This window comes from Typopeltis vanoorti, chromosome 10 (assembly GCF_054136105.1).
Source record: "Typopeltis vanoorti isolate ZY-2024b chromosome 10, IOZ_Tvanoo_1.0, whole genome shotgun sequence".
Lineage (NCBI taxonomy): Eukaryota > Metazoa > Arthropoda > Arachnida > Uropygi > Thelyphonidae > Typopeltis > Typopeltis vanoorti.
This window is the reverse complement of record NC_143558.1, coordinates 15,801,765-15,824,004: the sequence shown is the minus strand read 5'-3', so window position 1 is coordinate 15,824,004 and position 22,240 is coordinate 15,801,765. Positions and strand designations below refer to the sequence as shown.

Here is a 22,240-nt window from a genome sequence, read left to right as displayed (position 1 = left end):
TCTGCAGATTTTACTGCTTCTCTATTCATCAGGGTCAGCCTCTAAGCATTGCTGCTTAAAAACTTCGATTGTACAAAAAATATTTTCACATTGTTTCTGTGAAATCTCTTTTGGCTGACTATCAGTGGTTAAATTTTCTTCATATTCTTCGGGATCTTCCCACTGTGCATCTAAATTTAGCATTAAATCTCATTCTTTAGAATGAGATTTAATTAACTCTTGGACGTTATCATTGTCACTCTCATCAAAACCCAGTTCACGCACGATGTTGGCAATTTCCTCAACAACATTATCCATTTCATTTGAAAAGCTGCCAAAATCTTTTGTACAATGTGGAAGAATGTGCTTCCAAATGGCTCACATATTGCTAGCAGCAATTTCATTCCAAGATTGATGAATATTTTCAATAGCAGATTTAACATTAAATTTCTTTCAGAATTCTATTAATGTCATAGAATTCTCACCAGATGTTGTTTCTATTGCCTGTTTAAATGTTCTTCTCAGGTGGTATGCCTTAAAGGTTGCGATAATCCCCTGGTCCATAGGTTGTATGAGAGAAGTTGCATTTGGCAGTAAAAATATCACTTTAATATTCTCACACATTGAATCAAGAGAAGTAGGGTGACCAGGTGCGTTGTCTAAATAAGCAGAGCTTTAAAATCGAGATTATTTTGCTTGCAAACATTCTTAACTATTGGACGAAAATAACTTGTGAACCAGCTTTCAAATAAAGATTTAGTAATCCATGCTTTCTTGTTAGATTTCCAAATAACTGGGAGGATAGTTTGATTAATGCCTTTGAGAGCCCTAGCATTTTGTGCCCTATAAATTACCATGGGTTTTAACTTTAGATCACCTTCGGCATTGCCACCTAATAGAAGAGTCATTCTCATCCTTTGTGACTTTATAACCAGACTGAGATTTCTCTGATTTGGCCAGAAAAGTCTTGGAAGGTATTCACTTCCAAAAAAAAAAGCCAGTTTCATCGACATTAAATATTTGTTGGTCACAATAGTCCCCTTCTTCCATAATTTTCTTCAAAATCTTTGGATAATTTGCGGCCACCTCTTTATCTGCACTTGTAGCTTCGTCTGTTATTTGAACATTATGTAGGCCATTTCTCTTTTTGAATCGTTGAAACCACCCAGCACTAGCATGGAATTCTTCTTTTACATCATTGATATCCCTTTCTTTCAAGGTTGCAAATAGACAATGCTTTTGATTTAATAAGATCAGTGCTTAGCGGGATCCGTTTTTGGTTGCAATCTTCGATCCATGCAGAAAGAAGTCTGTCTAATTCAATCATTATAATACTTTGATTTCAAGTGCATGCATGATGAACTTGAAGCAGACTTACCGTTTTCTCTGTATTCAGCAGCTTTGCTTAAAATTGCTCTTATACTTGATTCACCCATTTTTGTGTTCTTGTCCTATCTTTGCTCTGGACTCGCCTTGTTCATTTTTCTTTATTATTTCAAGTTTTTCTTCCGGTGAGATTACTTTTTGAATCTTTTTCACACATTCACTTTTTTGTTCACTAATTCTTTTACTCATGATTAAAGCTTGGGAAAATATTTTAAAATAAAAAAAAAGTAAGGAAACACACTCATATAACATTGCAAAGGAAGCACGAGATACGATCATCAAAACGCTATGTAATTATGGTACCCCCACACTTTGTAGAGCTTCGCTTGGCTTGGTACCAAGAATAGTCAATTCATGCTGAAGGGAAGAAAGAAATGAAGGATGTACGAATTGGTCGCCAACATGCAAAATCACATGCTTTATAGATAAAATTTCCCAACTGTTATACAAGCAAAATAGTTACCACTTTAAAAACCACAATGATCATAAAAGAGAAGTTAATTTTCTGATGTGTAATAATAAACATCTCATCCCAGAAGAAGGATTGATTACCCTATTATCGGAATGGATTCTCCTTTTTGTGACATGCTCAGGAGTGTTGAAAGGGCTCGAATCTGTGGGCGTATTATGGCAGATAATATAAATTTTGGTGGTAAAAATTTGGAACATAGTGTACATGGAAGTAGTGTAGTATGCCATTAAAAATAACTTTGTAAAATGTTTTAAATCGGTAACTAAATTATTTCATTCTGGTGAGTGATTTTTTAAAATAGTTAGCCATAAAAATGTATAGATAGAAAATTTTTAAAATCTGTAACATTTACTTTTAAGATGTATATAGGCTCACTAATCGAATTTGGGTATCGAAAAAAAATGATGCACTAATCGGGTGCGCTAATCAAGGGATTACTGTAAATAAAATCAGTTCTTTTAAGAATGTTACATGCTGCTAAACAGGTCCTGTACATGTATCCTTGACTTTTAAACTAAATTGAATAATTATTTTAACAAATTTGGTATGAAAATTAGCAAAAAAATAAATAAATAATCATAATAATTATAAGATAATAAATAAAAACTATGCAATTAGGCAATTAAACATTAGCTGGAAACAGCTAATAAAACATTAACTGGGTTTGGCAATAGGAACAGATGGAATATCAGCATGATGTATGCTAAAGGCATGTTCAACTGAATTGGCTAAGCCTTTGACATGTTTGCATAATTTGAGTCTCGGCTCAGGATAGATACCGCAGCAATGGAAGGAATGTATGGTAGTTCCATTGTACAAGGGTGGTACAAAATCCGATGTGTCCAACTACTGACTTATCAGTATCTCTGGTCTTGATATTTTAGAGAAGTTGGTAAGCACTTGCATACAGAAATGAGTAGACAAACAAGCTATGCTCAGCAAAGAGCAGCATGGGTTTACTAAAGGAAGGTCATGTTTTAGCAATTTGCTCATATTTTATAACAATGTTATTGGCTGAGTTGGATAAAGAGAATGGATACATTATGACTGTTGGATTTGCTAAGGCATTTAATAGGGGACCACATGAAAGGCTGTTGCATAAACTGGGGAGTATGGGTTTGGAATATAAACACTTGACTTAGATAAGTGGATGATTGCCAGACAGGTATCAAAAAGTGGTATACAGTGGGTGTGAATCTGCCAGATTTAAGGGGGGCAGTGGTGTGCTCAGGATTCAGTATTTGGACCATTGTTTTTCAGTCTACACATTAATGACTTTAGGAAGGATCTATAGGAGATGTTGAATTGTTTGCTGATGATGCAAATATAGGACAACTCGGAGATAATTGCAATGTTGAAGCTAACATCGATATGTAAGGATAAGGAAGTCATTTTGACTTTTTACAAGGCCTTGATAAGATTGCACCTGGACTACTTTGCCAGATTTGATCTCCTGGGTTCCGAGGATTGGGGGGAGGGGTAAAGAAGAATTACAAAGATTATATGGGATAATCGAAGTTAGATTATAAAGGCAGATTGTGAATATGTGCTACAGACTCTTTTTAACAGGAAAAAGAGGGATGATATGATTAGAGGTTTATAAACTTCTGAATGGGTGTTATAGGATATTGTCCAACAGAAATTTTTCATTATATTATATGAAGGTGGGGAGAGAACACAGGAGCATGAGTGGAAGTCATTTAATATAAACTGCTACTCCCCCCCCCCCCCCCAACCATTTCCAGGAGTGTATTCCATGTTTCTGCTGAATGCTACTTTGGATGAATAGATCTTTGGGCAGAGTTAGAATGGATGGATATACAGATTGTCTAGTTTCTGCAGTTAGATTAGTCATAAACATGATGTGTTTTCCACAAGCAGAACACAGAGAACGCCATAACAAAATGAAGATGTTACATAAGAGACAAATTGTGCTTAAACAACACAATCGTTCATTTATGAAAGGTTGTGAAGTTGTCACCGCCCTAGTTAATCATACAATCACTGCAATTTAATGAATCTTAATTGCAGTGATTGTATGCTGAACTCTAAGATCCGGAAAGTTATTGCATTAAATGCCCAATAATACCCCATCCTCATTAAAAAAGTTGCTATTATTATTATTGTTATTATTTCCTAACACCTCTAAGGAGTACAAAGACTCATCAAGGAAGAACACCAGTGTCATCTTGCTATTGTGTGTGTCCTAAAGGCCAATTTGTCTGTATGCGGGATGAAAAACCCGAGTTTCAGGGGAGGGGGGGGGGACCCTGCTACCTCCATATGAGATCTGCTAACTCACCTTCAATTGAAAAATTCCATATAAAGATTCCTCTTGTCACGACGAGAATCGAACGTAAGCTTTTCCAGTTGAAGGACGCAATGTACCGTTGTTCTTCCAATTGTGCTTTATTGCTTTCTTTGTTTATTTCTTTATTGCTTTTTTTTAAACTACTGGTGCACTCTCTTAATGACACTACTGTAATTGAGATATACTTCTAAATAAATTGTGTGCAAATACACACGCTGCATTGCTGTTACTGTTGTATTCTTTCAGAAGACTTCTTGATAAAAAATCAAAATAAAGTTGAAATATTCACTAAGCTTTTTTAAGCATATTTAACTCTGCAGTCAGGAATACATATCCATACCTGAAGTAGTAAAAGCTATCCAAAGCCTGAAATTTGGAAAGGCAGCAGGAGTAGATGATATTCGAAGAAATGCTCAAGTATGGAGGTATAAAAGTCGTACAGTGGCTGCACTGCATAGTTCAGAAGGCCTGGACAGAGGGGCGAATTCCAGATGATTGGAGTAGATGATCTAATAGTAACCATATATAAAAAGGGAAATAAAACTGAATGCGAGAATTACAGAGGCATTTCCCTACTGAGTGTTCCTGGTAAGATATATGCAAGTATACTTGAGAAACGATTCAGAAGGATTGTGGAAGAGAAGCTTGGTGAAGAACGAGCTGGATTCAGGACAGATAGATTCTGGCAGGATCGGATTTTCACTTTACAACAAATAATTGAGAAATTATAGGAATATAACAAAGATCTGTATTTAAGTTTTGTAGATCTGGAAAAGGCATATGACAAGGTGCCAAGAGAGAGAAACTATTCAAAACGCTACAGCTATATGGTGTTAATGGGGCATTATATCAAGCAATACTTAGTCTTTATTTGAGTTGTAAGACAGCAGTTAGTAAGTACTGGAAGATGGTTTAATGTTAAATCTGGTGTCAGACAAGGATGTACATTATCTATTTTGATCATATTATGAAAGAAAGTGGTATTAGATCTGATGTCAAAATTGGAGATGTTAATGTCAGCTCTTTGCTTTATGTGGATGATGTTATACTTCTAAATAAATTCGCTACAAGTCTGCAAGAATCCCTGACTAAATTGAATAACTGTTGTATTAGATATGGTATGAAGGTCAGCTTAAAAAGACAAAGACAATGAAAATAAGGATGAACATTGAAAATATCAACTGCAACTGCATTGTGAATGGAGAACTTATAGAACAAGTAAAACATTTCAGCTACTTAGGCAAGATTTTTAGTGAAGATTGTAAATTGAATATGGAAGTAGACAACAGAATCAACAAAGCTGGTATGGTAAGAAGTCAATTGAATAAATTTATATAGAATAAGAGAGAAATTAGCCAAAATGCTGAATTAGCTGTATACAAGATAGTGTTCAAACCAGTTTTAACTTGTGGATCTGAGAGCTGGGTTAGAAGTAAAACACTTGACCAAAGATTAGAGAACAAAGATATGAGAGTCCTGAGAAAGATTAGGGGCATGAACAGATGGTATCAATGGCAATATCATATTAAAAACGAGGATGTTAGGAAAGAACTTGATATTGTTGTCATCCAGGAATGCATTAGCAGAGCTAATCTCAGGTGGTATGGTCACTTAAGCAGAATGGGAAAGGAAAGATTAGCAAAACAAGTGTTCTCTGCCAGGTTGGCAGGAAAAAGACCCAGAGGAAGACCAAGATATAGGTGGATTTATACAGTAAAAAGCGCCTTAGAAGATAGAAATATAAGATCTGATAATGTTTTAGTCTTGACAGGTAAGAGATTGATTTGGAGGAAAATTGTAGATAGGAAGTTAGTAATGATGTACATTTTTTATGTAGTACTATCATATCCTGTACACCCCTTGAGGGTATATATATCAGGTATATGATGATAATGAGCTCAGCGTAAATATAATGTTATTCATCATGTTAAATGAACATCTAAAAACTGTTGTTATTCTTACTGGCACGAATATCTTCATCTTTGATTTCTCACTCAACACCCAACATTGGTCTTCATCAAGCATGCCAGGTTAGTTCACATTAAAACCAAAGCATACCACAATACCTATAATGATGTAATCAAGCAATTAAAATCTGACTCTGAAAAGACTAAAAGTATAAATCATACCTTTTACTCAAATGGTGCCTTTTTTGTTGTTGTCGTTGTTCTTTGCTGAAGGAATGTTACCTCCAGCTTATACCACTTATAATGTTATTTAAGTACCATTATACTGTGTTATAATGGTACTGTAATTATAATGTCGTGGTAATTATAATTACCACTTTCTGCATTCAGGTTGTTCTCCAACAGTATCACAAAAAAGACAAAGTAGATCTGCTTGCATCATGTTTTTCCTTAAACAAGACCAAAGAAAACTTCCTATTGCTCTTTAACTTCATAATAGATTTCTTCTTCACTTTTCCCAAAGAGTTGAGAAAATTCCTCATCAACATGGATACCTCTGGTCCTGATGCAGTCTCTCTTCCTCCTTCCCTCATTTCTTAAAGCCTGCATTCTGGAGTTAATCCTCCATTGTATGTGGTCTTTTTCAGACTTCTATTCCACTAGTCTGTAATTAAATGATATTCTGTGCCCAAAAAAAAAAAATCTGTTTCAAATACCTTGGATGTACTGTATCATATACAACAACAAAAAAGCTGATCCTTTCTTTTAGGTTTACACGGTGATCCGAATACATTTTGGAAAATTATGTAGACAACTACTGTGTTTGAGTATATATGAGCATACTCAAACATAGTAGTTGATTCCATAATTTTCCAAAATGTAAAAAAACCTGATATTGATATCAAAATTTCAAATTTCCTAAAGATTACAGAAATGGTCAATAATATTTTCAAACCTAACCATCTTCCAAAGCATACAAGAATAAGAGTTTATAAAGTTTTGGCCTACTATACAAAAGTGAATTATGGACTATAAAAATTGAAGAAGAAAAAAGAATTGAAACAGGAGAAATGAAATTCTATAAAGGACATATATACTCTCTGGGACAAAAAAAGAAGCACAGAAATACTTCAAGAACTAAAAATAGACTCGCTATTGGATAGAGCGTATGAATACCAAAAGGAGTGGATTGAACATATTGAAAGAATGGACAGTTCAAGACTATCCACAATACCATTCACTTGGAGGATATCGAAGTCATGGATTGCCAAGGAAAAGATGGAATGAGACTAGAACAGGCCATTGGACCCTAAATCCCTGAAAGGATGATGATCAAAAAAAAAAAATTGTTTCTTTGATTTCTTTTCTTTCCAAAGTAATGCCAGTAGTTAATTAACCTCTGCACCAGTTATAGGCCTCTCGCCAAATTTGTTATTGTCAATACAGATTCTGTCATAGCCATTCCAGAGAAGAATTTACTTGGCACCCCTCAAGTTGTATGCTATGGAAAGGTGGTTGTTAGTATTAAAAGAGCCCAAAAAGTTGTGCTGGATATGCATGATCACATATATATACAAAGGCCTGCTAACCAGATTACCTCCTATTATCTTCCTCTTCACCTTGCATTTGGGTGTTTAGTTTTCTCTTTTCTGGTCACTGATCCTGTAACTTCACCACCAGTGGAGTTACTCTTGCTCTATCCTTAATTCAAATCTCTTCATGCATGTCAGTGATATCTTCTTTTCCTAACTGCAAACATTTTTCATAGTTTTTCTGTTGCTTTCTTTTGCTTTTTAATTTTCTTGTTTCTTTTCTTGTTTCAGGCAAAAGGCATGCTACATTCCTTGTCTTTCAGAAACAAGTGGTGGGCGCTCCATTTTTCATCAGTGTCAAGAACTGCATTGCCATAAAAAAGCCCTAAATATCACTGCAAAAATTATTTCGTTTGACTTTCTGTAATGCATCAGTACTGAAATATAAAGCAAAGGAAAACTATATTATGGAACGATTTTCACCATACATTGAACTGATCAGATTTTTGTGATTTTATATGTGTGTGTGTGTGTGTGTGTGAGAGAGAGAGAGAGAGAGAGAGAGAGAGAGAGATTCTATTTAGATGGTATTCTCTGGCAGTTACATCTTGGAAACCATAGTCAACAATCCTCAGCTCTTTAGTTGTGCTAAGTGGTACAGTAACTCACACATCTGGTAACACGATATCCACTTTGTACTTGTAGTTATCAATCAACCACTAACTACAAGTGACCAGTTTGTAGTACGAATTCAAAAATGTGCAGAAGATATATAACAGTGAGGTACTGTGTAATTAGCTTTAACTGCACTGCTGGAAAGACTTATTTGTTCAGATGTTATCCAAGCAGCACTGTTACCATATTTTTCACATGCACTATCAAGCAAATGGTATTCCCAGCAGATATCAATAATTTGCATTGTTAAGAGAATTCTTTTTTATATATTACTAGTGCAGCAACTTTGTTTTTTATGGGTGTGTGTAGACGTGCATGCATGCAATATATCATATCCAGCCAACTACATCAGTGAAATTTGGAAAAATGTGCATGTTAATTCAGAGATGTAGTGTGTGTGTGTGTGTGAGATGATATATACAGATAATATTTTCAGACCAACAAAAGAAGCATTTTAGAGATATAATGTTTTTTTTTTTTTCTGTGTATGTACTTTATCATAGGCACCTCAGTTGAATTTTGTTCGAGAGCATCATGTTGTTGGCAAAACCACTTTATACGATATGGATGTGGATGTACAGCAGCGATATATACTTACTGCGTGTCAAGATCGTAACATTAGAGTGTATGCTGTAAATAATGGTAAACATAGTAGGTGTTTTCGAGGTTCTCAGGGTGAGGATGGAACTTTAATTAAGGTAAGTCCTTTTTTTTGTTGCTGTTTCATTTATTCCATTTGTTTTGTTAGCTGTGGAATCACTAGATTCTGCATTTATTATTTGATTATTTGCATTTTTTACATGTATGCAAATGAAAATGATTAAGAATGATTATTAACAATAATTACAAATTGGCATCTGTTCAGGATACTGAAGCAGAATAATCTTTTTCCCTAATTTTACAGGTTCTGTCCCCAGTTATTTGGTTTCACTATGCTACATACATGAAAATTAAGTTTTCTTTTTCACACATTTTATTAACAAAGTGTGTGTGCATGTGTTATGTTATTTATATATATATTTATTTATTTACACACACACAGTATATAAACTCAACATATTGAATAAAATTGTATATTAAAAAAATTAGTGACCCTTCTGCACACTCACATTCATAATTTTAAAATATTGGGTCTTCTGGCATTAAATTCAAGATATCTGCAGAAGCAGAAGTTAACTCAAACAGACAAAGAAGTTAGCACATCTTGTTCTGGAGAGCCAAAACACATGTTCTTCATCTTTACACACAAGAAAATGACAACTCATCCAACACTGTTGGATGAGTTGTTATTTTGATGAGAAGAGTTGAAACAGAATTCAACTATTTTGTATAGTTCTTGCATTTTTTTTTTCTTGACAACTTGTCAGATTCATAAGCACAAAAGAATAGCTTTCTGTCTGATCTTGTCAAAAAACCAAAAATTACAACAATGAAGACTTTATAAGAACTCAATAATAAGGAATCCACAAAAAAAAAAAAAAAAAAAAACTATTCATTTCTTACATATATGTGTATATATATATATATATATATATGTATTCTGTTTCTCATATCCATCAGCTGTTCATTTCATACCACAGTAATACATATACTGTATTCTATGATTTGTGATTGCCTGATGGACATTATAGTAGCAGAGATAAGTTTTCAGTAATAATGGCTCGCTGGATATGTTTATTGACAGTGCATTGAAATCTCTTTTTTAGTTGATGACTATTTCACGTACTCTGCATTAAAAAAAATGTCTACATGTATTTTAATTTCAACGATGTAGAAAGGTATGTACATCTTGCCATTTCTTCTTGTTGCTTTAAAATTGGAAAATGATTCCACTGGTGACTTAAACTATAAGGCACAGTTAGGCTTAATGACCTTGCTAGTCATTTACTAATAGTGAAACTTTCTGCTACGATATTCTTCTTACAATAGAATATCATTTTAACAGATATAATTTTATCAACAATAATTATATTTTTATACATCTTCATCATCATCATCATCAAATTCCTGCCATGTACCCTCAAGGGGTGTACAGGATATGATAGTACTACATGAAAAAAATTACATCATTATTAATTTCCTATCTACAATTTTCCTCCAAATCAGTCTGTTACTTTTCAAGACTCCAACATTATCAGATCTTATATTTCTATCGTCTAAAGCACTTTGTACTGTATCAATCCACCTATATCTTGGTCTTCCTCTGGGTCGTTTTCCTGCCAACCTGGCAGAGAACACTTGTTTTGCTAATCTTTCCTCACCCATTCTGTTTAAGTTACCATACCACCTGTGATTAGCAGTGCTAATGCATTCCTGGATGCTGACAATGTCAAGTTCTTTCCTAATATCCTCGTTTTTAATATGATATTGCCATTGATGCCATCTGTTCACACCTATAATCTTTCTCAGGACTCTCATATCTGTGGTCTCTAGTCTTTGGTCAAGTGTTTTACTTCTGACCCAGTTCTCAGATCCATAAGTTAAAACTGGTTTGAACACTGTCTTGTATACAGCTAATTTAGTGTTCCGACTAATTTCTCTCTTATTCCATATGAATTTATTCAATTGACTTCCCACCATACCAGCTTTGCTGATTCTGTTGTCTATTTCTATATTTAATTTACCATCTTCAGTAAAAATCGTGCCTAAATAGCTGAAATGTTTTACTTGTTCCACAGGTTCTCCATTCACAACACAGTTGACATTTTCAATGATTCTGCCTATTTTCATTGTCTTTGTCTTTTTATTGTTGACCTTCATACCATATCTATTACAACAGTTATTCAATTTAGTCAGAGAATCTTGCAGACTTGTAGCAGATTTATTTAGAAGTATAACATCATCCGCATAAAGCAAAGAGCTGACATTAACATCTCCACTTTTGATATCATGTTTAATACCACTTTCCTTCATAATGTGATCCATATAGATAATGAATAACAGCGGGGATAATGTACATCCTTGTCTCACACCAGATTTAACATTAAACCATCTTCCTGTACTTCCTTCAATTCTAACTGCTGACTTACAACTCAAATAAAGACTAAGTATTGCTTGATATAATGCCCCATTCACACCATATAACTGCAGCGTATTGAATAGCTTCTCTCTTGGCACCTTGTCATATGCCTTTTCCAGATCGAGAAAACTTAAATACAGATCTTTGTTATATTCCCATGATTTCTCGACTATTTGTCGTAAAGTGAAGATCTGATCCTGACAGCCTCTATTTGGCCTGAATCCAGCTTGTTCTTCACCAAGCTATTCTTCCACAATTCTTCTCAACCGTTTCTCAAGTATACTTGCATAGATCTTGCCAGGAACACTCAGTAGGGAAATACCTCTGTAATTCTCACATTCAGTTTTATTTCCCTTTTTATATATGGGTACTATGAGAGCTCTACTCCAATCATCGGGAATTCGTCCCTCTGTCCAGGCTTTCTGAACTATGCAGTGCAGCCACTGTAAGACTCTTATACCACCATACTTTCGCTGATAATAATCATGCCATACTAACCTGTAAGTAGCAAAGTATATGGATGTTCCAAGTAGCTTACATACCAAACTACAAAAATGGAAATTTTGAAAACCTCAGGAGAATAGCATGTTCAATCTCATGGCATTAGTTACTGAATGGAAATGATATCAGTAGCACATTGGAAGCTTTGTAAGGATGCTTAAATGATGAAATGTCGTAACGTGTCCCTAGAGCTCCACAAACAGATAGGGTGGAGTGAAATCGATGTGCAGCCTTATTTAAGTAAGAGATCCATAAGAAAAAAAAAGAGGATATGTTGAAAAGGAATATCATGACAACATGGATGAAATGAATTATGAAATATATAGAACACTGGTGAGAAAGGAAAAAAGTGTTGTATTATATGGAATATGAAGTTAGAGTATGAAAAGAAATTGGCTGTGTACAGACTGTAAGAAAAGAATAAATGTGGAAAAATAAATTTTACTTAATGCAGACAATTTCTTAGAGGACGTAGTAGGATCTTCTGTGTCTTTTGTGCGGATTAATAATTATCTGCACAAATCCCACTAGAGTGTAACAACTTTATAGCAGAGCTGTGTACGATAGAACTCGCAGTAAAATACATCAGATTACACCACTACCAAAGGTGCATAATATATTCAGATTTTCAAAGTTCTTTTCAGACAATAAGAAGTCTAGCATTATGACATGCCTATGTGTGAGTTTTGTGACTCTGGACTATCAATCACCCAAATATTAATTGACTGACCTCGTTTTGCAAATGAATACATTCTGAGCCCTTATACACCTTAGGAAGATTTTATCAGACTCATCAATTGTCACCCTGGTATTTCAGTTTTTGCAGAGTATTAATCTTTACCACCTTATATAAGATATTTATTTTTTAGCTTAAGTTATTGTAAATGTTTTTAAAAAAACCCAGATTTGTGCATTTTATGAAATTTAATATTTTTTTATACATTTCACATCTGTTTTATACTTTTCTTTTACATTTGTTTTTCTACACTGTTTTTATGTTGTCTTACTTATTTATTAAATAGCATACTTGTAATAATTGTTTCATTTATGATTTTTGTTATTATTGCAACTTTTGTCAATTCCTTAATTATTAGTTATCATGTATAACCAGTATAAGCCTCTCAACAAAGTTGAGAGGCTTATATGCGTTATACATGATATATAATATATATATATATATATATATATATATATATATATATATTATGCGAATTCATTTTTACTTGGTTGGAATATTATGAAAAAGTTTTAATGACTGTTACTGAGAGATAAAAGGATGACAAATATATTTAAAAATATACTACTAGTTTACTAGTTTCGTTGAATAGATCAACATCCTCAGGTATCACAATCAAAGAAATATATAAAAAAAAATTACAGAGACTTAAAATTGTAATAACAGAACAAGTATAAAAAGACAGTAACGTGTTTGAAAAACAAATGTGAGTATGAGTTCCAAACAAACGTATACTACGCGCTATTGCGAGTGCGCCAGTACTGAACAGAAGCAACGTGTGCATCAGAGAGATTATAACTCAAGCTGTTGTTGATATGAGAGGAATCCAGAGAAATTTCCCTGGATTCGACAATCTTTCTTTCGAGTTCATCGTAGCACACATGGATGTTAGAAGTTTGAGACCAGTTTACAATGTGTTGGCGGCCTTCGTCTGAGTTAGCTGAAAAGAGAACGTGGCTAGAGAGATTGCTAGCTCTAGTCCTGTTATAGGAGATATCTCTACGGTGTTCATCCAAACGTAGAAGGATGGATTTGGCAGTCTGCCCATAGTATGGCTTTCCACAATCACACAAAATCTTGTACACTCCTGGAAACTGAGTAGGAAGATGTTTCTGTTTATGTTTGCTAAGTAATGAACGAAGTTTTGGAAGCGTAGTGAAGCAAGTTTTGAAGTTACATTTCTTGAGAATCTTGGCCAGTTTTGGTGAGAGAGAGCTGATGTTAAGGCAAGGAGATGACGGCTCTTGGGGAAGAGGGATCTTCAGAAGTAGTTGAGTGCCTGAGGGAAAGAAATTTGTCAATTTTCTTTGGAGAGAAACCATTGTTAATGAAAGTTTTTTTAAGAAAAAGGAGTTCATTTTTAATTTCTGTTTCTTCTGTAAGTAATGATTTGGCTCGGTGAGCTAAGGTGGAAATAATACCACATTTTTGTGGGCGATAATGATGGGAGGAAGCACGAAGGTATCTATCAGTATGAGTAGGCTTTCTAAAAATTGAGAATTTCATGCTCTCAGCACATCTGGTAAGTTTGAGGTCTAAAAAGGGAAGGCAGTCATCTGATTCCAGTTCGAAGGTGAAAGAGATTTTTTCATGGCACTTATTTAGGTGGTCTAAAAATAAATAGAGGTTATTGACACTGTCTTCCCAGATGAGGAAAATATCATCAATATAGCGGTACCAGACTTTTGATTTAAAGTGAAAGGAATTGATAGCTTTTTCTTCAAAATCGTTGAGAAATATATCTGCAAGAATCGGAGAGAGTGGGCTGCCCATAGCCAGACCTGAGTTTTGTAAGTAGATCTTATTATCATATTTGAAGTATCCTGACTTTATGCAATGGGAGAGAAGAGCAAAGAGTTTTTTTGATAATTTGTTCTTGAGAAGATTGAGGACTTCTTGAGCAGGTTTATTTTTAAAGAGAGAAACAATATCAAAACTGGCCATTAAATCTGTTCTTTTAAGTTTGATGTCCTTGATTTTAGAAACAAAATCTGCAGAGTTTTTAATATGTGAAGAGGAACTTCCAGAAAGATTTCTTAGAAAACTCGCCAGATATTTGGAGAGATTATAAGTAGGAGAGTGTATGCCCTCAACTATAGGTCTGAGTGGGCAGTTATTTTTGTGAATCTTGGGGAGACCATACAGCTGAGGTATCAAGGGATGAAGTGACCTAAGAGAAAGCCGAATGTTTCTTTGTAACTCTAAGGTGGTTTTTAATAAATTATTAGTTCTATTGTGTAGTTCCATCGTAGGGTCATTAGCAGTTTCTGATTAAGTATCACTATTTAAAAGTTCCAAGATTTTATTATGATAATCAGACTTGTTTAAGATGACAGTTGCATTCCCTTTGTCTGCCTGAAGGATAACTATGTTACTATTATCTTTTAAGGACTTGATAGCTGTCCTTTCAGAGTAAGAAATGTTGTCAGCTGGAGGTCTAGCTTTATTTATAGAGAAAATTGCTTCCATACGGAGGAGGTTAGCTTCTTTGTTTGGTAATAAAGAAGCTGCCTTTTCTATCTTTGTTAAGAGATGTTCTCTAGGGATGGATGTAGGAGCATTGACAAAGTTGAGACCTTTAGCAAGTATGCTTTCTTCTGCCAAAGATAATTGATGGGAAGACTTATTGATGACAACTTTTTTTAGATAGGCAGAGTCAAATTGAGAAGTTCTGCTATCCTGATTATATTTAAGAGAATCATATTTTCTAATGAGTTTGATTTTATTTAAATTCTGTATTTTAGAAGCTTTAAGAGTGCTAATTTCTTTTAAATAGTTCCAAGATGAACTGTCTAGAGAATAAGAAAAACGTGTTTCGTTTAGGTCTTCTTATAAAAATAAGCAGCAAGACAACGTTTGGTATCACAAATGCGTTCCGATAAAAGATTTAGTTTTGCTCTCTAGAGCTGAAAGAATTTACAGGAGAGCAAAACTAGATCTTTTATCGGACTGCATTTGTGATACCAAACGTTGTCTTGCTGCTTATTTTTCTAAGAAGTGTCAATAACCTCTATTTATTTTTAGACCACCTAAACAAGTGCCATGAAAAAATCTCTTTCACCTTCGAACTGGAATCGATGACTACCTTCCCTTTTTAGACCTCAAACTTACCAGATGTGCTGAGAGCATTAAATTCTCAATTTTTAGAAAGCCTACTCATACTGATAGATACCTTCATGCTTCCTCCCATCACTATCGCCCACAAAAATATAGTACCCATACATAAAAAGCGAAATAAAACTGAATGTGAGAATTACAGAGGTATTTCCCTACTGAGTGTTCCTGGCAAGATCTATGCAAGTATACTTGAGAAACGGTTGAGAAGAATTGTGGAAGAAAAGCTTGGTGAAGAACAAGCTGGATTCAGGCCAAATAGAAGCTGTCAGGATCAGATCTTCACTTTATGACAAATAGTCGAGAAAGCATGGGAATATAACAAAGATCTGTATTTAAGTTTTGTCGATTTGGAAAAGGCATATGACAAGGTGCCAAGAGAGAAGCTATTCAATACGCTGCAGTTATATGGTGTGAATGGGGCATTATATCAAGCAATACTTAGTCTTTATTTGAATTGTAAGTCAGCAGTTAGAATTGAAGGAAGTACAGGAAGATGGTTTAATGTTAAATCTGGTGTGAGACAAGGATGTACATTATCCCCTCTGTTATTCATTATCTATATGGATCACATTATGAAGGAAAGTGTTATTAAACATGATATCAAAATTGGAAATGTTAATGTCAGCTCTTTGCTTTATGCGGATGATGTTATACTTCTGAATAAATCTGCTACAAGTCTGCAAGATTCTCTGACTAAATTGAATAGCTGTTGTAATAGATATGGTATGAAGGTCAGCAATAAAAAGACAAAGGCAATGAAAATAGGCAGAATCATTGAAAATGTCAACTGTGTTGTGAATGGAGAACCTGTGGAACAAGTAAAACATTTCAGCTATTTAGGCACGATTTTTTTTGAAGATGGTAAATTAATATAGAAATAGACAACAGAATCAGCAAAGCTGGTATGGTGGGAAGTCAACTGAATAAATTCATATGGAATAAGAGAGAAATTAGTCGGAACACTAAATTAGCTGTATACAAGACAGTGTTCAAACCAGTTTTAACTTATGGATCTGAGAGCTGGGTCAGAAGTAAAACACATGACCAAAGACTAGAGACCGCAGATATGAGAGTCCTGAGAAAGATTATAGGCATGAACAGATGGCATCAATGGCAATATCATATTAGAAACGAGGATATTAGGAAAGAACTTGACATTGTCAGCATCCAGGAATGCGTTAGCAGAGCTAATCTCAGGTGGTATGGTCACTTAAACAGAATGGGTGAGGAAAGATTAGCAAAACAAGTGTTCTCTGCCAGGTTGGCAGCAAATTGACCCAGAGGAAGACCAAGATATAAGTGGATTGATACAGTACAAAGTGCTTTAGACAATAGAAATATAAGATCTGATAATGTTGGAGTCTTGACAAGTAACAGACTGATTTGGAGGAAAATTGTAGATAGGAAATTAATCATGATGTAATTTTTTTCATGTAGTACTATCATATCCTGTACACCCCTTGAGGGTACATGGCAGGAATTTGATGATGATGATGATGATATATATATATACAGTTTTTAGATCCATATAAGCCCCTTATTTGTTACACATTTGTGGTGCAGTGTTTCCATAGCTGTTCTTAATGGCATAAATCCAAAAACAAACATACAATCTTACTACTTCACTCTTAAATTTTATAGAGCTTGAAGTCAGATATTACATTAATTTTTTCCAGATTATGCATAGGCAACCAAGCATAATACCTGTATAGTGGAAAGTTTCATGTAATAATGATTTTCAATCTTTTCCAGGTAGTATTGGATCCAACTGGTACTTATTTGGCAACTAGTTGTACGGACAAGAGCCTCTATATTTATGATTATTATTCTGGAGAATGTATTGCCACCATGTTTGGTCATTCAGAACTAGTCACAGGTCTAAAATTCACAAATAATGGAAAATACATTATTTCTGTATCTGGTGATGGGTAAGTGTCATTACATATAGATATTTATATGCATTTTGCATACTTCCTTTCATTATTTACTTTCATCATTTATTAAATGATGAAAGTAAATGGAAGTTTACTAATAGAGCATTTCCCAGGTAGTGGGTCACATGATATCATTCAGTCTTTTTCAAGTCTTTACAGATAACTTGGTGGGCTGAAAGATGACAATCTAGATGCCATTTACAGTTGTTACTTATTATAACAAACCTGTAGGAATCGGAGACAGTTTGTTATTTATTATCTATTTCCTGTGAATTCATGGGAAATAGAACAAATGAAATGGCAGAGAATCATACAGTGAAAACAGAACACAAATGATTTACACAAAAGCATACAAAATGACATGAAAAAGTACAAATAGAAACAGTGAGAGTTATAAGAAAAATCTAGAAGATGAAATTATAAAAATGAAAATCCAGAATTAGCATTTGAATTTAGAAATAATATATTTTTCATATCTGTGCCATTAAAATAAAAAAAAAAACCCTGGAAATTCTGGATTCATTTAACTTTATAATTGACTACCTTCAAAAACAGAGGAGGAGGTTGCAAGAAGCAAGTACATTAGTCTGTATTAGTCATTCTGCATTAGTTGACCTAAGGAGAAGGAAAAAATGATTGACTCAGATGGTATGAATGACATCTTTTTAATTTGTACAGAGACTCAATATATGTACAATTGGCATAAATTCACTGTTCTCTTAGAACTATAAATTAAAAAAATATCATCAAATTCCTGATGTGTATCCTCAGATACGGAGGAGATACAGTATATTATGACAGTACTACATGAAAAGTTTACATCATTACTGTCTTCCTGTCAACAGTTTTTCTCCAAATTAATCTGTTACTTGTCAGAAATATTGTGAAATCTTATATTTTGATATTCTATGCACCTCTAACTTATCAGTCCACCCAGATCTTGATCTTTCTTTGAATCTTTTTCCTGCCATATTGGTGGCAACAAATACCTGTTTTGCTAACCTTTCTTTTCCCATTCTGTTTCTGACCCTAGATTTGCTCCACACACACACACACCTGAATACTAACAATGTTGAGTTCTTAATATCCTCAATTTCAACATGATTCTGATATTGAAGCCCTCACCCACCTCCAATTTTCTAGACCTCTTATTTCTGTCATCTCCAGTCTTTGAAGTGTTTCATTTCTAACTCAGCTCTCACATCCCTAAGTTTAAATTGGTTATAATACTTGTATATAGCTTGTTTAGTGTTTTGACAGATTTCCCTCTTATTCCATATAAATTTATTGCTGACTCTCTAATGTACCAGCTTTGTTAATTCTGTTGTCTATTTCCATATTTAGGGAGAAAGGTTAAGTGGATAGAATATGTGCCTTCCGCATGCTTGGGAATTTTAGACCATCATTATTGTTAAGATTAGGGTGATTGATAAGAATCTCACAGGCCTCCTTAAATTTACGTTCATACCATGTTTTGGTGTGATGTAAACAACAGGTGCTTTTCCAGCCAGTTCTATGTAAAGTGTTCAGGGCATGATCAGAAAGACCAGCTTGACCATAGTTGTTATATTCAATGTGTCATTTATGTTCCTTTTTTTTCTGATAAGAATTGTGCATCCTGTTTCCCCTATATAGGGCAAATTACAGGAAATTGCAATGAATACGTTATATTCCAGGATGGGCCAGCAGAGGGAGTGGATCCTTGGATGAGTTGAGTAAGTTCTTTAATTTTGCAGCAGGTTTAAAGGTAGCTTTAAAGCTGTATTTTTGTAGTTTTCTGTTTATTTTGTCTGATATCCCTTTAATGTATAAAATGGTTACAGTGTTATTGTAGTCTTGTTTATTTTTGTTTTTAAACAAGATCTTGTACAGAATTTTGTTGATAGTATTTTGGCTGTAACCATTTTTAGGAAGGTATTGCTGATAACTTTTAATTCATCTTTAAGTGCTTGTTCATTAGAGCAAAACTTCAAAGCCCTGTTTTTTTAGTGTATTAATGATGCCTAGTTTTTGTTTTGGTGGTGGTAATTTTTGTGTATTTATTGGCCAGTATGTATCGGTTTCCAGTAAACATCAAGGAAAGAATGCCAGAAGGAAGATGTATGACAAGTGTATTTAGAAACGGAAGTGTGTTCTGCTTTTCAATCTCAATTGTGAATTGTATGCATTTGTGTTGTTTGTTTAGGTTGAAATGTCGGGAAATGAAAATAATTATTTATAACATGGTTGTAGAGTCCATAATTTGTGTAAAATGAAAAATAAAATGAAAGCAAGTGTCTTTTCTTCACCTTTTTTTTTTTTACTCATGCAGTATACTAATAGGCTAAATAGCCTCTCATGTATAGAACTATTATTTGCTTAAGGGTCAAAGCTGTATAACTTAGAGGAGACCTCCACATAGCCTTTAAAGGAATGCGGAGAACCGACCAGGGCTTCTGACCTAATGTCCAATCCTCACCTTCTCGTGGTGCACCCTGTTGGGTATCTAGTTGGATACTGAACGGACGAGGATGGGCTGGCAATTTGGGATTTAGCCGACCAAATTGTATTCTTATTGGTTAAACCAAAATAAAAAATGATGGTACAACATGACAAAATTTCATGCCTGCTGGGGTGTCGCCTGGTTAAACAAGGCCCCCGTTGTTTTCGCCAGGGAACCAGGGCGAACAGCGAAAAGTCAGCTACTGGAACAAATCTGAAAATAAACCCCAACTCAACATCACCAGAGTTAAAGATCGGTACTATCAACGTAAGAAGCCTGAATGGCAAAGAAATGGAGCTAGCTGAGGAATTAGATAAGTACCAGATCGACATAATAGGGGTGACTGAAACAAAAAAGACCAAAACTGGTGAGATCTTTCTGAGCAATAAATACAAAATGTTATATTCAGGCAATGACAATCAAGGAAAAGAAGGAGTAGCCATAGTATTCAACACAAAATACGAGGCTAATCTTCTTGAATGGCAGTCAGTCTCAAGTAGAGTAATGTGGGCATATATGAGAATGGGGAACTGGACAATGAGACTTATTTGTGCTTATGGTCCCACAGAAGGTTCTACTAAGGTAGAAGTGGAGGAATTTTTTGAGGCTTTAGAAAAAGCAACTGACACAATGAAAAATGAAAAGTTGGTCCTTGTTGGGGATCTAAATAGCAGAGTAGGAAATGATTGTGAGACATACAAAAATATTTTGGGAAAATTTGGAGAAAAGAGCAAAGCTAATAATAATGGCAAATATCTATTGGATTTCTGCTCAGGACATGGACTGGTTATTACTAACACCATGTTCCAACATAAAAATGTGCACAAATTCACATGGAGAGAAGAGGCTAGGAATAAGAAAAGTCTCATTGACTATGTTATTGTTGATAGTGATGTTTTCTCCCTGGTGCAGGACACCAGAGTGTACAGAGGATTTGAAATTGGAAGTGATCACTATTTACTCTTGAGCAGGATAAAATTGAATTTCATATTGAAAAGAATAACATGTAAGAAAGTTTTAAAGCGAATAAAAGTTGAGCAGCTCTCAGATGTGAACTGTAGACTAAATTACACAAAGATTATTGAAGGAAAAATGAAAGAGTTTGAGAACAGGAATCAAACCTTGGAGATTCATTGGCAAACTCTGAAGAAAACATTGATTGATTCTGCCAGAGAGGCATGTGGTGAGGTTGTTTGTAAGGATAAAAAAATCAGAACTCCCTGGTGGACACAGGAGGTTAAAGAGGCAGTGAAGGAAAAGAAGAAAGCATACCAAAAGTTCCTGTCAAATAAGTCAGCTTTTACTCTTACAGAATACAGAGACAAATGTAAGAAAGCTAAACAGTGTGTAAAACTAGCTAAACAAAAGTCATGGGAGGACTTTGCCAAGAATATAGAAAATAAATATCAAGAAGGTGGCAAAATATTTTGGAGGTTGTTGAAGAAGCTTAGGAATGGAGGAAAGAGTGCTGTAAAAGGAATTAGAGATGATAAAGGTGAAATGAAAACAGGAGAAAAAGATATCCTTGAAGTATGGAGTAATTACTTTGAAAAACTGCTAAATGAAACAAGCAGTGATGACAGCACAGTGATAAAAAACACTGACCAGGCATGCAGTCAGGAATACATATCCATACTAGAAGTAGAAAAAGCCATCAAAGGCTTGAAATGTGGAAAGGCAGCAGGAGTAGATGATATTCGACCAGAAATGCTGAAGTATGGTGGTATAAGAGTCTTACAGTGGCTGCACTGCATAGTTCAGAAAGCCTGGACAGAGGGATGAATTCCCGATGATTGGAGTAGAGCTCTCATAGTACCCATATATAAAAAGGGAAATAAAACTGAATGTGAGAATTACAGAGGTATTTCCCTAGTGAGTGTTCCTGGCAAGATCTATGCAAGTATACTTGAGAAACGGTTGAGAAGAATTGTGGAAGAAAAGTTTGGTGAAGAACAAGCTGGATTCAGGCCAAATAGAGGCTGTCAGGATCAGATCTTCACTTTACGACAAATAGTCGAGAAAGCTTGGGAATATAACAAAGATCTGTATTTAAGTTTTGTCGATCTGGAAAAGGCATATGACAAGGTGCCAAGAGAGAAGCTATTCAATACGCTGCAGTTATATGGTGTCAATGGGACATTATATCAAGCAATACTCAGTCTTTATTTGAGTTGTAAGTCAGCAGTTAG

At 34.6% G+C, this 22,240-nt stretch overlaps 1 protein-coding gene across 2 annotated transcripts in view; it reads left to right on the top strand.

The window, feature by feature from the left end:
- The window catches only part of LOC150102187 (mitogen-activated protein kinase-binding protein 1-like), a 344,972-nt gene that overhangs the window by 174,473 nt on the left and 148,259 nt on the right, over nucleotides 1-22,240 (top strand). For both annotated transcript variants that reach the window (XM_090398639.1, XM_090398638.1), the window contains exons 17-18: nucleotides 8,766-8,960; nucleotides 17,388-17,563. In XM_090398639.1, coding sequence (XP_090254765.1) covers nucleotides 8,766-8,960; nucleotides 17,388-17,563 — 371 coding nt within the window. The remainder of the gene's footprint in view (nucleotides 1-8,765; nucleotides 8,961-17,387; nucleotides 17,564-22,240) is intronic.